This window comes from Microplitis demolitor, chromosome 7, assembly GCF_026212275.2.
Source record: "Microplitis demolitor isolate Queensland-Clemson2020A chromosome 7, iyMicDemo2.1a, whole genome shotgun sequence".
Taxonomy (NCBI): domain Eukaryota; kingdom Metazoa; phylum Arthropoda; class Insecta; order Hymenoptera; family Braconidae; genus Microplitis; species Microplitis demolitor.
This window is the reverse complement of record NC_068551.1, coordinates 7,359,703-7,375,639: the sequence shown is the minus strand read 5'-3', so window position 1 is coordinate 7,375,639 and position 15,937 is coordinate 7,359,703. Positions and strand designations below refer to the sequence as shown.

The 15,937-nt window shown below is 28.4% G+C and overlaps 3 protein-coding genes across 10 annotated transcripts; 1 reads left to right on the top strand and 2 right to left on the bottom strand.

Moving 5' to 3' along the window:
• Positions 1 to 2,415: 2,415 nt before the first annotated feature.
• On the bottom strand, positions 2,416 to 6,736 carry LOC103573852 (DNA repair protein XRCC2). 6 transcript variants are annotated; one of them, XM_053740523.1, is made up of 3 exons: positions 6,658 to 6,672; positions 6,475 to 6,564; positions 2,416 to 3,692 (listed from the first exon to the last, which is right to left on the bottom strand). In XM_053740523.1, exon 3 carries the CDS (start codon positions 3,683 to 3,685, stop codon positions 2,891 to 2,893), a length of 795 nt encoding a protein of 264 aa, XP_053596498.1. In that variant the 5' UTR covers positions 3,686 to 3,692; positions 6,475 to 6,564; positions 6,658 to 6,672; the 3' UTR covers positions 2,416 to 2,890. The 6 variants fall into 6 exon arrangements, with proteins under 6 accessions (XP_053596498.1, XP_053596497.1, XP_008551315.1 ...); XM_053740522.1 differs by lacking the exon at positions 6,658 to 6,672 and adding an exon at positions 4,188 to 4,318 and having other exon boundaries at positions 6,475 to 6,647; XM_008553093.3 differs by lacking the exons at positions 6,475 to 6,564; positions 6,658 to 6,672 and adding exons at positions 4,188 to 4,318; positions 5,671 to 5,961.
• A 1,218-nt stretch (positions 6,737 to 7,954) lies between these two features.
• On the top strand, positions 7,955 to 8,959 carry LOC103573851 (40S ribosomal protein S23). Its single transcript, XM_008553090.3, has 3 exons — positions 7,955 to 8,055; positions 8,388 to 8,547; positions 8,641 to 8,959. Exons 1-3 carry the CDS (start codon positions 8,052 to 8,054, stop codon positions 8,906 to 8,908), a joined length of 432 nt encoding a protein of 143 aa, XP_008551312.1. The 5' UTR covers positions 7,955 to 8,051; the 3' UTR covers positions 8,909 to 8,959.
• Positions 8,960 to 10,140: 1,181 nt separating this feature from the next.
• Positions 10,141 to 15,750, bottom strand: LOC103573849 (uncharacterized). 3 transcript variants are annotated; one of them, XM_053740933.1, is made up of 6 exons: positions 15,469 to 15,750; positions 14,960 to 15,148; positions 14,829 to 14,887; positions 11,012 to 11,275; positions 10,513 to 10,728; positions 10,141 to 10,383 (listed from the first exon to the last, which is right to left on the bottom strand). In XM_053740933.1, coding segments are annotated over exons 1-6 (870 nt in total). In that variant the 5' UTR covers positions 15,470 to 15,750; the 3' UTR covers positions 10,141 to 10,242. The 3 variants fall into 3 exon arrangements, with proteins under 3 accessions (XP_053596908.1, XP_008551311.1, XP_008551310.1); XM_008553089.2 differs by lacking the exon at positions 15,469 to 15,750 and having other exon boundaries at positions 14,793 to 14,887; positions 14,960 to 15,397; XM_008553088.2 differs by lacking the exon at positions 15,469 to 15,750 and having other exon boundaries at positions 14,960 to 15,395.
• Positions 15,751 to 15,937: the final 187 nt, after the last annotated feature.

The window sequence follows — 15,937 nt, the reverse complement described above, 5'->3', positions numbered from 1 at the left end:
TCTGTTAACTTGTCATCCAAAGGCGATCGTAAATTTAAATTTTAAACAAATTGTCATACTTAAATAGCCAGGGCTGAGTAATCCCAAGCAACACAAAAAAAATTTTCGACTTTTTGGTAAATTTAAGGAAAAAATTTGTTATAATGTAACTATTTGTTAACATAAATTCAACAATTTTTTTTTGTGCCGCTTGGGATGGCGTGTGTTCAGACCCTCCGCTGCTCCGACTAGAGATGGGCACTGGTCTCGTGACAAGTAATTTTACCTGCTTTTGACCGTCACAAAACGGTTTGTGACGGTCAACAGCAGAAATGGTAGTTTTGACGTGACCGTCACAAACCACTGCCACCTAGCAGAATACATTTGAATTAAGACTAATGATATATTTTGGAGGGAAATGTATAGGTACTGTGTACTATGCACTTAGCTTTGAAATAAATCGCAAACTCTTACATTTATTATTTTTTGTTGATTTAAATACATATGTGTGCGTACAATCATAATTGAATATATTGTTTATTCTAAATTACCATCATAGTCAAATGCGTTATTGCTAGGTAATTAAATTAGTCAGTTATTTTATGAAGAATTTTACTACTTGAATCTATTTTTATATTTAAAGTAAATTATTAAAAAATATGCAATGAATGAATGAACATTTAATGATCTCAAAAATACATAAAAACAAATAAATAAATCTTTGTTTTTTAAAAATGTGTTTGTCATAATGTAAGTCATAAATTTAAAATATTAAAATAATAATTGGCTAAATTCTTTATACAACATATATTTTTCAAAAAAAATCCGGTAAGTGATGACACGACTTTTAACCCGAAGATAAAATACCCGCAAACCAAAACACCTGCAATCTAAAACATCCACTGCACACGGTATGACACTTTTTGGATCCAGGACAATTCATGCCCAACAATATCCTGATAATCAATTTAAAAAAAAGGAAAGAAGAAAAAAATCTCTTTGTTTTTTTTTTTTCCCTGAAAAAAGAGTATCTCAAAAAGGGGGTCCAGAGGCGAAGCCCCGATAGAGTTCAAAGACCTAGTGCCACTTTTGACATTTTTTTCTGTGTGGATATATTATTTTGATTGCACACACAAAATTCGTGATAAAAGGGCGCTATGTTTCACACCCTTTCATGTGTGGGTACATTTTTTTAATTACACACACACAAAATTCGTATTTAATAATGATGATTGTTCTTAGTATTTTATCTGATAGTATATCAATTATAGATATTTTGGTTTGAGGGTGTTTCGTCGCGAGTATTTTGTCTTCGGGACAAATGTTACGTAGCCCGGTAAGTATACTACATATATAGTCACTTGAATATTAATTAATATTATAAAGTTGTCACACTGCCAAACAGTTACATTTAAGTTGACAGTAAATTGTCTGTTACTTGAATTCAATTTGAATTACAAGTGTTACTGTCAGACAAAGACGTTAAGTTGATTGAAAGAATCACTTAAGATTGACCGCAAGTTTCTCTGCCAAATTACATTCAGATGACGGCAGTTGATTTGCATCAACTTGCACGCAAGTGTTATCCAGCCAAGGCTTGTCAGAAACTTGTCGTTAAGTTAGCCGTATATATTTCTCTGCAGAACTTTCTGAACAATTATACAGTATTATTTAGAGTGTGGCTATCAGGGTTAAGTTTAACGTATTTTTAAAATTTATTTACGCGCCATTAGTTGATCACCTGGTTAATTTATTTTTACTAAAATTTAAATTGTTTTAAAATAATAGATCCAATGATATTTGTGATGAATATTGTGATAAGTACGGTTTCTTCAGAAGAAGAAGATGAAAATAAAGAACCGCTGCAAACTTTTAAAGCTGTAGCAACAATAACTCACATTGGCAGATACCCGGATATTATTTCAGCTAATGATGATGGCGGATTCCAACGTCATTTTTGATAAAATACATTTTATTTTAATTTTTATCATATAATTTAAAGTAAAAGGCCTAGTACTCGATCACTGCATGTATTTGTATATTTATATTTAGTAAAATGTAGTAAATATAAATATACAAATGCATGAGTGATCGGGTACTAGTTTCCTGACCCGGTGTTGGGTCTCTTACTTTATATGTAATAAAATTAATTTTTTGAATGGAATTTAATTATTATTAAGCGATTGCAAAGTACTTAAAAATATTGTATTTTTTCGAATCGTCCCAAGTTTTTATTTCAACAATTAGAAAATTTATTTATTATTTAGGGATTAAAAATTATTGTGAAGTATGTAGAAAATTCAGTAATTTCAAATTTCTCCAAATTATTGAATAGTTAGTGATTTGGAACTTCAAGAGGATTTAATGCTTAAAAATTAGGAAGAATTAAAGTTTAAAAAAAAATTATTTTTAATTTTTCTAAATCGCTTTTCTTAATCAAGGATGTACATGATATAAAAAATATTTGTCTTATGTAAGTCAAATAATTCTTGGATATATTTAAAAATGTTGAATCAAGTATTGATTTTGTTCTTTCAAAGAATCCTTATGCAAAGGATAATTTAAAAAAAAAAATTCTTGAATCAAGAAAATCTGTTCTGAAGGGTCACGTTGTTTATCTTATATAAGGTCGATGGTATTTTAAGTTTTCTAAATGCAAAAATATATTCGTAATTTACAATTTATCGGAGAATCTATGAATAGTTATTTAGAAAAAAATATATAAATAAATTACTGAAATACAGCTAAAGTGATTACATTTTATTTCTTTTATATCATATTCGTATCTAAGTACATAAATTGGATAAGTTGAATAGTTCAAAGCAATATTAGTATGTATGATTTACGCATACACAATATGCTTCGAAAATATTTTTTTTTATTTTCGATGAATTCTTGAGTTTTATTTGTGTCAACAATTCATTTTATTAGAGTTAATCGGACTTTCGATTAGACAAGTTCTTTCATGAGATTCAATTGAACACATATGTTTATTTTTTTTAGTACAGTATTCAAGTTTTAATCTGTAATTTATTCTACTTTCAGTCGGTTGACGAACACAAGTGATAGAATCTTTACTTTTATTTTTAGAAAAATTTAACCGAGTATATATAAAAACATTGTTCCAATGAAAAGTATGTTTTTGTACTGACATTAAAAGATTTTTTATGTAACTATTCATTGTCCATTGACCACCACTCTTTCGATCTTCCCAATAATATGCATCTATAGTATCTATCGTTACAAGACTAATTTTCTTACTACTTATAACAATGTCTAATGTTTTTAATGTTAATAAATAATGCAAACTTGAATAACAATTAATAATGGTTAAATTAGTTAAAGATCGTTTAATGATATTATCAATAACTTGACTTGAATCAAAAATTTCTTTCTCATTTAAAATATTCATAATCATGTTTATAAGTTTTGAAACCAAAAAATTATGATTTGTATTAATTAATAATACACGAGCATCAATACCACCAATTTCCTTATCATTATGATTAAATGGCAAAATGCATTGCGCAATTAATCGAGTTAATAATAAAGAATTTCCACTTGCTGAACTTGCATTAATTTCTATAGTATCATTGTTAGATAAACCATTTGGGAATAGAACATTATCCAAGTTCTGAAGAGTTGGCCGTGGTTGGATTCTTCCATAAAATTGTAATCCTGATTCAATTTTTAATCTTCGTGACATAGTTAAGCTATAATAATAATTATGAATGAATGTATTATTGATTCAGTTAAGAACCTAATTACAATAACATTTTTATACTGTAAGACAAAAGAACGTCAATTCAAACAAATGATAAATTGGCTTTCAGGAAATAGTATATCACACATCTAGGGAAGTAAAGTAAGAAATGTCTCAGATCACATGTTTGTTGACCTCGGCTTCGCTTCGGCCGACAATTACATGTGATCTGAGGCTTTCTTATTTACTTCCCGTGGTGTGTATACTATTTTTCTCGCCTCCGGGCGGAAAGCGTCAACTTTCGTCCCGCTGTGCAAAACGAAGTTGCCGCTTTCCGCCTCCGTCGACGCGAAATAGTATATTAAGCACTAAGGGAGGAAAGTAGAATATTCAAACCCATGTGGGTAATTTCCTATCCGAACCGAAGGTGAGGGTAGCAAACACGCGAATTAGGGCACCCTACCGTCCTTCGTGGTGTATATACTATTTTTCACCAGATCTGTACCTGAAAGTTAAAATGTTTGCCTCTGTTTGTGAGTCGAATGAGCTTCGCCTCGGCCAACAATAACATGTGATTTGAAACTTTTCTTATTTAACTGGCCTAGGTATGTAATATACAATTTTATCGCGTCCAACCTACAATTCAAAATTAAATGTCTAAATATTTTAAAATATACGTTTTTTTAAGTGCTAGACATTTAAGTATCTCGTGATAGTTTTTTTTTCTTTACGAAATAATTGGTTAATTATCAATAACGTATTTATGTATTGCTAAATAACGAATATTTTCTTTACTAATTACTGTAAAAAAAAAATTTAATTGTTGCAATCTTAACTGTATAACTTCCGTTTTCTACAGTTTTTATTCTTTACGTATTTACATTACATAGTCTTTAGGTTACGTTGCGAGTAATTTTTAAGTTTCTATTTTTTTTGGGTAAATATTTTTCATATGTTTCTATCAAACTACCCTAAACTTTTTCGGACTGTGTTCTTGACCATCTTTTTCCTTTTTCTATTCCATATATCTCATTATTAGTTGTCTATTTCCATTTCTTTTTCCATACTTCTTTGCAATCACGGAGTGCTTTTTAGTGGGGAAGATTGCAGACAGGTGGCAATCTGGCGGCTATATGGAACGAATCCCACAGATCAATGCATTATATCAACTTGTGAAAAATAATTCATTTACACTCTGTGGGATTCGAACCTGAGCCTGGCCAGTACTTGCGTTCGGAAACAAGAGTGTTATCCACTCGAACACAAGCACTCGTTGCTAATTACTGTGTATTGCAATACTTTATAATATATTTGCTACGATTTCATAAATATTGAAGTAATGAGTAATATTTTTGTTGATTATTGAGTATTTGAGTAATTTCCTGATTAAGAAAAATAATTTCATCCATGCTAAGTGTATATCTATATATTAATGAATTTCAATTGTTAAAATTAATTTAAATCATTTTTTTAAATTAGAGATTAGTCAAGTTTTCATTGCCAATTACTAAGTGTTCGAATAATCAATAACTCTATATAAAGAATCGCTAAATTAAAAATAATTTGATAATATCAATGTAATAGTTACTAAATTTTTTGACTATCAAGCAATGATCTTTTATACAACTATTAAATTTCGAAAATCTGAAATTGAGATATTTAAACTATTTGATATTAAGAAAATTATATTATTTGATAATTTCACTGTTTTTTTTTTATAGCAACTTTGGTCTACTAACGAACATTTCACTTTTCAAAAATTTGAGACTACAATTTTTGAATTAGTCATTTCTCGAATAATGAAAAATAAATATTAAAAATTACTTTTTTGTCGATCATTGCTAGCAAGTAATGTGAAAAAATATACATGCGTGCTTGATATGTTTTAAAAAACCCAAATATATGGTTTCAGTTGTTTTTAAAGCATTTCGTACATCTCAATGTAGAGATTTTATTTATAAATTTATTCATGTAGAAGTGGCGCTCACCTTACTTATGCTTTCGAGTTTACATTTTGTTTTTTTTTTCTCAAAATTTGTTTTTCAAGTCGATGTCTGCACTTATGCGCTATATCAAGAAATTCTAACAGAATCAGAAATCTACATGCTGAATTAGTAACATGGTGATCTAATTAATACATTTCAAACAGAAAACGGTTTCTCTATACAGCAACAAAAAAGTAACAAGTGTAACAATAGCGAATGTTACTGTAAATTTTCGTCAACTTGACTGAAATTTGTGGCTGGAATTGAACGACAAATTACAACCAAAAAATTTTTGTCTAAGTCGCTCCACCTATGATTAAAGTAGCGAAGGGTGCGTTTCACTAAGCGTTCACAACGCCTAAAATATTCCTTTCCTAACGGCACAGTTTCCTTAGCAAAAATTTACTTAACAAAAATGAGGTTCCGTTTTTGTCAAACTCGGCCCAGGGGGCAGCATTACCGCTTATTCGGTGGCGCGCCAAAATTTAACGTTAAAAATAATTTCTTTCATTTATTTAAATTTCTTTTATTTTATTTAATAACATGGATACAAATAACAATTAATATTTAACGTGGAACGTTGCACAGTTAAAAGAAGATAAGTCAACTATTTATTTACCTTTGTAATAACTTTCATTTTTTTCAACAACAACATCCTTCGCGAAATGGTTAGGACATAACCTCAACGATTTCGAAGACCGAAAATTTACATTAAATTTATAATCTTTTCCCAAAGGGCCCGACGTTTTTCATCATTGGAATAAGTGAAAGTTTCTTTTTCTCTACAAAAAGGAACAAAACACGTACCTATATTCTGTATAATTTTTTTATTTTTCTGACATCGAATATATATGATAATCATGCGACACTTGTAGCTACTCCAAAACACATATGTAACTGACAAATATACTGTATATTTATTATGGTCCGACATTTATATTATTTATCGAAAACATCATATAATTGATTGTAAATTTGAAAATTTCTTACATTTTTTTTTTCTAAATCACTCTAGAACAAATTCTTTGTTTTTTTTAAACTTGACATTTAAAAATGTGCGCTCTACCAAATTCGCGGTTATGCTGCTCTCAAGCGGAAGAGTTTGACAAAACAGAACCCCATTTCCTTGATTTTTTGGTCAAATGTCTGTTAATTTCGGGCTTTTCCGTTTTTGACGACAAGTTGTATACATTTATATAATTTTATCGTCAAAAACGGAAAAGCCCGAAATTGATAAACATTTGACGAAAAATCAAAGGAAAATTTTTTTAGGATTTTTTTCTAGGAAAAAAAGATATCTCTACATTGAGGAAAAATTAACCCCAAATTTTTCTATCCAACTTTTGCTGTCAAATTATCAGCAAATTTCAGGGATTTTCAAAGTCAAATGACTGTCAATTTCAAGCTAAAATGGCTACTATAGATAGAAAGTTCCCTAATAGCCGTTATAGCTTGGAATTGATAGTAATTTAACTTTGAAATTCCGTAAAATTTGCTGATAATTTGACAGCAAAAGTTGGAAAGAAAAATTTGTGATTAATTTTTCCTTTATTTCCTTAATATCCAAGTTGACCGCAACTTGCCGACAACCTGCTGCCTCAATGTCGCCAAGGTGAAAGCAAAAGTTAGCATTTCCATCAGTTGACGGCAACTTTCCGAAAAATGTCGACAACTTTTAGCTCGTGTAACTGTTGACTACAAGTCGTCTACAAGTTGCTCAGAAACTTGACGACAAATTTTTGTTAAGTAAACTTTTGCTAAAGCAAACTGTGCTATTAGGATTTATTTTCAGTTGATAGAAAGTTGTGGAACAGTTGGCGTTAATTAATTGAACCTCAAACTCTTTGCAGTCAACTCGACGTTACATTTCAGTCATAACTTTCCGTCAACTTACAGTCAAAGTTGCTACTAGAATGTAATCAATGACACGACTCAGCAACAAATGTTTGCTTTCGTTGTTTGTCCAGTACGGCAATATATTTTATAGGGATAAGTTGATGTGTGAATATAGCTGACAATTAGCAATTTTAAAATTTTGGAATAAATAAATAAAATGTAAGTAGAATAAAAATAAAAAAATACATAATTAGATATTTGAAAAATTAGTACGTGCATTTTTTCAATTTCATTATTTTCATTTATTCACTTAAAATTTATAAACAGTTTATAAACATACAGTCACACTCATACTAGTTGATGTTCCAAGTTGACGTAAATTTGCAGCCAAAATGGCTACTAGGGACTTAAATCAAGATGCCGGGAACCGAATAGCAACCGAAGATACCCGAATATCATTTCCATGATAATCTAACTATATTACATTGAATTGTATCTTGCGGAAACAGGGAATAAGTCTTTTTTAGCGTGATTGCTCTACTGTTAACATGGGTAAGCCAGCTCTTTGATAAATATTTTAATGGTTAGCCATTATAATTACTTAAATTGTAGAAAATATATTAAAAATAACTAATTCATTGACTGAATTTTACGATACGATATTATAAATCTTAAATCACGCTCGCATTCACTTATTCAAAATACATAGGTTAACTTCCGCGTTTTAATGTACATCATCTTATTTACACTTGCAAATTGTATACATGTATGGGTATCTATATATACATACATAACATATATATTTTTCAATTCTAAAGCAGTTTGATTTGATTTAATATTATTTTAATTAACGCACTTATTAATTTTTGAATCTGCATTTATAGGTAAGCCACGAGGTCTTCGCACTGCGAGAAAACACGTGAATCATCGACGTGAGCAACGTTGGAATGATAAAGACTACAAAAAAGCTCACTTAGGAACTCGTTGGAAGGCCAATCCTTTCGGAGGAGCTTCTCATGCAAAAGGAATTGTTTTGGAAAAAGTGTAAGTATCTTTGTTTTCATAACTTTTATCCACGTTTACTATTTAGTCGTTGCCTGTTAAATTAATATACCATAACTCTGTTTTCTTCTACAGGGGAGTTGAAGCTAAGCAGCCTAATTCCGCTATTCGCAAATGTGTTCGAGTGCAGTTAATTAAAAATGGCAAAAAAATAACAGCTTTTGTACCTCGCGATGGTTGTCTCAACAACATCGAAGAAAACGACGAAGTTTTAGTCGCTGGATTCGGACGTAAAGGTCACGCTGTTGGAGATATTCCTGGAGTTAGGTTTAAAGTTATTAAAGTAGCGAATGTATCACTACTTGCTTTGTACAAGGAAAAGAAAGAACGCCCAAGGTCGTAGGAAACAAAATGTATTTCTACTTATTCTAAATAATAATTTCCAATAAAAATATATTATTATAATTTTTTATTGAGCATCCCAATCCTTATTAGATATTTATCTCAATAACAATAATATCCAGTTGAAAAGTACTAATACAAAATTGATGTAACACATTGTGGTAAGATGCAATTAAAAGTTTTCCATCTGATACTTTTTTATGTAGATTCTATAATCGTGAATTGAATTTATTTATTTATTGTTGATAAATAATATTTTACTTAGCTTCAGTCATAGATTTTAATATTCCAAACAGTAATTATCAATAGTCAATATTATCACTAAATATCAGAGAATTTAATGCAACCGGTAAATGTCAGGGAATTTTGAAAAGTATTCGGGAATTTTTCGAAGGAAAACGGTCGTACAATAAATTAAAAAAAGGCAAGTAGTTGTAGCTTTAAGTGTCTTGTTTTCTGATATAGTCTTGAAATTTTTTCATTATGCATGGTCCTGGAATAATCCTGAGAGAACTATAAAAAAAAAAGTCAAAATTTTTGCTCGTCTTAAAAACCGTTTACGGGGTTCAATAAATTTTTTTTGATAATTATGACTAATTTTTCATACTCCGGAACCTTGCATAATAATAAAATTTAAAGGCCAGATCAAAAAACTAGACATTTGAAGTTACAATTTGTCTTTTTTGTACGATCATTTTCTTTCGAGTTACAACCTGTTAAGAATCACTCAAACATTAACAATTTTTGTAATATCCCTTAATTTTTGTGACTAGCGAATTTTGAATTTATTTTAATCATAAAATTTCTTATTAAATAATTTAACTTACACATTTTTAACATCAAATAATTAAAAGTAGATCACATTAATTTACTTTATTGGCTGTTTTTTGTTTGGTTTCTCGCATGATTTAATCATTAAATTTAATTATTGACAATAGAAATATAATCAAACCTTTGATTATCTTAGATACCAATAAAAATTCTGAATCAGGGAAAAATGTGGAAAACTTTATTGGATAACCGGGAAATATCAGGGAATTCCGAAATCATTTCTTTGTGGCCACTATGGTTAATGGTAGATCATTTATTATCATAGATAAAAATGTATTGATTTTTTTACTTTTGGTTCTGATTTTTTAATCAATCTGCTACTAAAAAAAAATTAATGAATGGTTACAAATTGATTAATCTTCCAAACAATTAATTTATACTTCTAAATAATAATTACCAATAAAAATATATTATTATTTTTTATTGAACATTCCAATTTATAAAAAATATTTATTACGGAATAACAATTATATCCCGTTTAAAAGTACAAAGCATTTTGGCATTTTAATATTTACCACAACGTAATTTAGAAAGATTATCGATTTTAACAATGATGTTTTCAGTCATTAAATCTAATGAGCTTTTTTGCATAATTAACTGTGCCGGAAACTCATTACTGCATATTTTTCTTTGTGCGTGTAAGACCTGAAAAATACAAAGAATGATTCATTAAATATAGATGTGATTCTATAAATTCTTTTATACTGTTGTCCACAATTATTGTCCAAATTTTTGCTGTATTTAAGATAAATGTGTATTACAGAAAAACGTTACCTTATTCAAGTCGGAGAGTTTAGTATTTATATTACCAACTAATATATCAGGTCCCTTTGTGTTTTCAAATGGAATTTTAGGATTAATGCCATCTTCAAAGCTTTCGAAATTTTTGCTAAACTCCATCAAAGCACATGTCGGAATTTTCTTATTACCCTGGTTTTCAATTTTTCTATCATTACTAGTCTCATTTTCGTACATAAAATTCTCTAGTTTCTAAAATATTAAAAAAAAATTATTGATTATATGATAAAATCAAACGTATAAACAATGAAAAAATGATACTGAAGTTAGCAGACAATTAGAAATTTTCGAATTTTTTTTTTTTTAACAAATTAATTCCAAAATATATATATATATATATATGCACATGTAAAAAATAAAAAAAAACTATAGGTGCAATTTTTAAAAATCTTTTTTCAATTATTTATCGTTTTTAAAAAACTTCAAAAATTATTAGACGCCGGTTAACTTCAGAATCATTTGAAAAAATTATTACTTTTTTTACGGGTTCCGTATGAAATTCACATTGATCTTTACTACCTTCTTGAATATTTTTTAAATACTGTTTAACTTGATCAATTTTAAGATTTTTATTTATATTGTAAGATAATGGAATAAGATGTAGTGGGTTAACAAAATAATTTTCAGCAAGATTCCATACTGATCCAGGTAAAACATCTATTTCCGAGTGTAATACATTTATGATGTAAGCAGTTAAACTAACTAAAGTATCTAATTGATGTTTTAATTGACACTGACCCTACAACAAATAAACATTTTGAAATTTTTTATTGATAATGAGTTGACGTTCAATTGTGTGACAATGAAAACAGTAGATGTATAAAAGTTATTGTTCTACACAAATTATACATTGTTATAAGAAATCAATAGAAACTGTGCACTTAAAGACTTCAAAAAGTTCTCCGTATGCATCTCTTCTATCGATAGTAAAATTTTTCTATTTGAAAACAAAAAAATAATAGACGTACACAGGGAAAAAGGATTTTTTGGTGCAAGAAATATTTGCATTATTAATTGAAGAAAAAAATGTTCTTAGGACTAGAGAAAATTTATTGGCTAAGGAAAATTTTTATCGTCTTAAGACAGGGTGACCACAAAGGAATGATTTAAAAATCCCTTGATATTTCCCGGTTTTCCAGTAAAGTTTTTTACATTTTTCCTTGATCCCGGATTTTATTTGTATCATTGAAATATTTAAAGGTTTGATTATATTTTCATTGTCGATTATTAAATTTGATGATTAAATCATGCGAGAAACCAAAAAAAAAGTTAATGAAGTAAATTAATATGGTCTACTTTTAATTATTCAATGTTACAAATATGTAAGTTAAAATATTTAAAAAGAAATTTTACGATTAAAATAAATTCGAAATATGCTAGTCACAAAAGTTAAGGAATATTTAAAAAATTGCAACTTTTTGAGTAATTTTCAACAGCCTGTGAATCGAAGGAAAATGGTCGTATGACAGAAACAAAAAAAAAAACAAATTGTAGCTTCAAAGGACTAGTTTTCTGGTCTGGCCTTGAATTTTTTTTATTATGCAAGGTTCCGGGGTAATAATAAACCAATCATAATTATCGAAAAAGATTTGTTGAAGCCAAGAAACCGTTTTTACGACGAGCAAAAAATTTGAAAATTTTTTTTGCGATGGTTTTCTTTGGAACTCTTGAAGCTACGGTGTGATTTTTTTGTTATTGTTGTACGGCCATTTTCCTTCAACTTACAGCCTGTTGATAATCACCTAAAAATTTGGAGTTTTTTTTAATATCCCTTAATTTTTGTGACTAGTGTATTAGTGAAAAATTTTTTAATTTCGAACTATCGTAATTAAATTCCGGGATACTTCTCAAAATTCCCTGATAATTTCCGACATTCCTGGTGTTTCCGGTTTGTGGCCACCTTACAAGAAAATTACTGCTTTAAATTTATGATGCAAAACATTTTGTTTAGGGCGAGTAAAAATTTTTTGCGCAAAGAAATACTTTTTTCCTGTTTAGGTCTGTTGCGTTCACTATTATTATGATTTTGATTATATATGTAAACTTTATATATGGAAATCTTATCGTGTTCGAACAATAATTTTAAGCATAATCAAAATCGCAGGGAGAAGAACAAAAAAACATTAGAATCTGAATATTGATAAATGTTGAACGATTTATCACTTTTATTGTGACACCATCAGCAACTGAAAACGTACAATGAACAACAAAATGAATAATATAACACTGAACAGCTTTATAATTTTAAATATTTTAACGAGTTTTTATACACATACCTCAATCACTCAAATTCTATCGTCTAAATAATATGATAAAAACTATTAATTTAAATTTTTTGATCTTGGTTGTTTTTCATTTATACTTTTCAATAATTATTTAAGATGAACTATTGCTATGATATTATATTGTTATTAAAATTAATATTTTTCATCATATTATTATTTAGACGATAGAATTTGAGTGATTGAGGCATGTATGTAAAAACTTGCTAAAATGTTTAAAATTATAAAGCTGTTTAATGTTGTATCATTGTTCATTATATTTTTTTAGTTGCTAATGAAGTCTTAGTAAAAGTGATAAAACGTCCAAAATTGATCAACATTCAGTCTAATGTTTTTTTGCCTTTCTCTCTACGGTTTTAATTATATTTGTGAACAATTGTGGTAAAGGGCCCAGTTATTACCATTGTCCCAGTTTTTGACACTTTTAACTTTATTCGAAATTAAAAAAAAAACATTCACTCGAATAGATAAATACATTTGTTTTTATTTTTAAAAAACTCATCCTGTACTTCATTAATGGCAATAATAAAAATAAAAAATAAAATATCTTCATAAACAAAATTTTTAACCGGAATAGCTGTAGAAGCCACTTTTTAGTTATAGTAGCAGCAATTTACGGAAGAGCGTTCCTGAATTGAATATGTTATCTTATCAAAAAGTAACTATAAAAATAAAATAAAAAATCCATGGATGGGTTAGTAATTAACTGTAATTTAATTTAAAATATTAAAATATCGTATTAAATAACATTATTATTAAAATGTGAATGTCAATAATTAGGCTCCATTTTAGAGTTATGTCACAGTTATTCACCCTCAAATTTAGTCATGATTTTAAATATTGGTGATCATTTGTTTGTTTACGTGAATATTTATATTAAGGGGGGAAAGGGGGCTGAAATATAAAAAAAAGAGAATATTTTTGTGATTTTTTTTTCAAAGTACCATCTTTATTAAAGTTCTTGAAATTTGTAACATTATTAAGTATCATTCCAATAATATTCTGCTAAATTTTCATAAAAAAAGTATTGAAAAATGAACCAGTGTTAGTGGGGAGAACCGAGTCACCTCAAAAAACAAGTCTCCATACCGTAAGCAGGATAACTCATGCCTGTCTCATCTGAAATCAAAAAACCAAAAATATTTTTTTAGTACATAAGTTTATTTTGGATTTGAACGAAGAAATAAACAAAATATTCATTTTTTAATTTTTGGTAAAGATGCAATCAAAAAACTCTGATTTTTGCCAAAAATTGCTCCTTTTGTTTAATTAAAAATAAGTAGTTATTAAAAAAACAAATCCTTCGTTCAAATCTAAAATAAACTTATGTACTAAAGAAATCTTTTTGGATTTTTGATTTCAGATAAGGCAGTCATGTGTTACCCTGCCTACGGCATGGATATTTATTTTTTCAGAGGACTCGGTTCTCTTCACTACCACTGGCTTATTTTTTAATCTTTTTTATAAAAATCTAGCAGAATATTCTTAGAATCATGTTTAATAATGTCACAAATTTCAAGAATTTCAATAAAGAAAATACTCTGAAAAAAAATCACAAAAACATGCTCTTTTTTTTTTGTATCTCAGACCCCTTTCTCCCCTTAATATTTTTAAACATAATTTGAATTGTTTATGTCTGAGAAAAAATTGTGTTGTATTTATGATAAATATTTCATTTCTTTCAAAATTAAAAAATTCAGTTTATAAAACTTAATATCACGCTATATAAATATCAGTGTTAGAAACTACAGCACAGGAAATCTTGAATGTCAGAAACTAGGTCTTTAAACATAACTTTTTGAAACATTTAAATCATTAATTAGCTTCGAATAATTATTTTGCGCTTATGATCTTATTTAAAAATTATAAGCTTATGTATTATATAAAATACTATTTATTCAAATAGAATTTTATATGTTATCATAGAATAACCTTAGCTGTCACTATTAAAGTTTCAGAAACAGGGCCCTTTACCATAGTCATTATTTAACTGTAAGCCGTATATCGTACCCGCAATGCTTCTTCACTTGTGCAAATGCCTGATTGAGAATACCAATTCATAAGAAATCCTAAAAATTAAGTATTAAAAGTTAAATAAACAATACTGTATTTTTTAGGCAAATTTAGTATAAAAAATTTACTTTCGTCAAATGCAAGTGTATTCGTTTCTTCCGTCTCTTGGCTGTAATTTAAACTTTTGTATCCTAAGTTATTAATTTTATTTATACCTTGTATGTAAAGCCACCGTAACAATAAAAATCTATTATTTTCACTAAGAATACAGGTCTTGAAATTTTGAATATCAACCTGAGCTATTCCAGGATATCGCACTAGAACCAAAGCATCATAGAGCAGTGTTATGACTTTATTATTATAATTGTCCATTGCAAAGCATAATCAAAACGTTTTAAAAAATTAGAGATACATATTGTTGTATTTATTGTATTTTACAAGAATTTAAACTTGGCAGTTTGTATGAACAGTCAGCCAGTTGGAAATTATCTCTCACTCTCAGAGATGTTATTTTACATTATTTATACTCAAGTGTGTAAAGTACAAAACACGTGATGAAAAAGTCTCCCGCCTCGGCGCATGTGTGATCGCGCGAAAATTTTAAACTATTAGTAGAAAAATAATATTACGCACTTACTCAGTAAAGCCGCAGTTATAATTAATTTGAATATTCCTGAAAAATTTTACAAACTCGAATGTCACCATGTACTTATTTTTATTTTTAAAGCTTGCAAGCAATGATAGATTTTTTTACGCCCTACTACTTTACTTGCGTAATAAGAAAAAATCTCACGGTTTTAAAAACTAAATATTTTTAAAGTTTTTTTAAGCTCGAAATAATTTTTAAATTTCAGTCATAAAAAGCATAAAATTTTATGAAAATAAAACAAATTTCACTCGCTCATTTCATTTGAAATTATTTAAAAAAAAATATTTGAAGTCAAGCATGAGAAAAAAAACTCACACAGCGGATGGGGTTAATACTTTTCTCTCAAAGAATTTATTTGTCAGAAAGTTGTGTCGGAAAAAAGCTCTTGAAACAGAAAGAATACTCTTGAATGACAGCAAATCAAAGTAAACTAATTGCATAACAACTTTTTGCAGTC

What these genes read in the sequence shown, in the direction of transcription:
- LOC103573849 (XM_008553088.2), bottom strand. Translation starts at nt 15,203, where the DNA reads ATGGACAATTATAATAATAAAGTCATAACACTGCTCTATGATGCTTTG. An exon ending in TACACTTGCATTTGACGAAA is followed by an intron (nt 14,888 to 14,959) that starts GTAAATTTTTTA and finishes CTTAATTTTTAG; the next exon opens with GATTTCTTATGAATTGGTAT. An exon ending in CAAGTGAAGAAGCATTGCGG is followed by an intron (nt 11,276 to 14,828) that starts GTACGATATACG and finishes TATTTGTTGTAG; the next exon opens with GGTCAGTGTCAATTAAAACA.
- LOC103573852 (XM_053740524.1), bottom strand. Translation starts at nt 3,685, where the DNA reads ATGTCACGAAGATTAAAAATTGAATCAGGATTACAATTTTATGGAAGA.
- LOC103573851 (XM_008553090.3), top strand. An exon ending in GGAATTGTTTTGGAAAAAGT is followed by an intron (nt 8,548 to 8,640) that starts GTAAGTATCTTT and finishes TTTCTTCTACAG; the next exon opens with GGGAGTTGAAGCTAAGCAGC.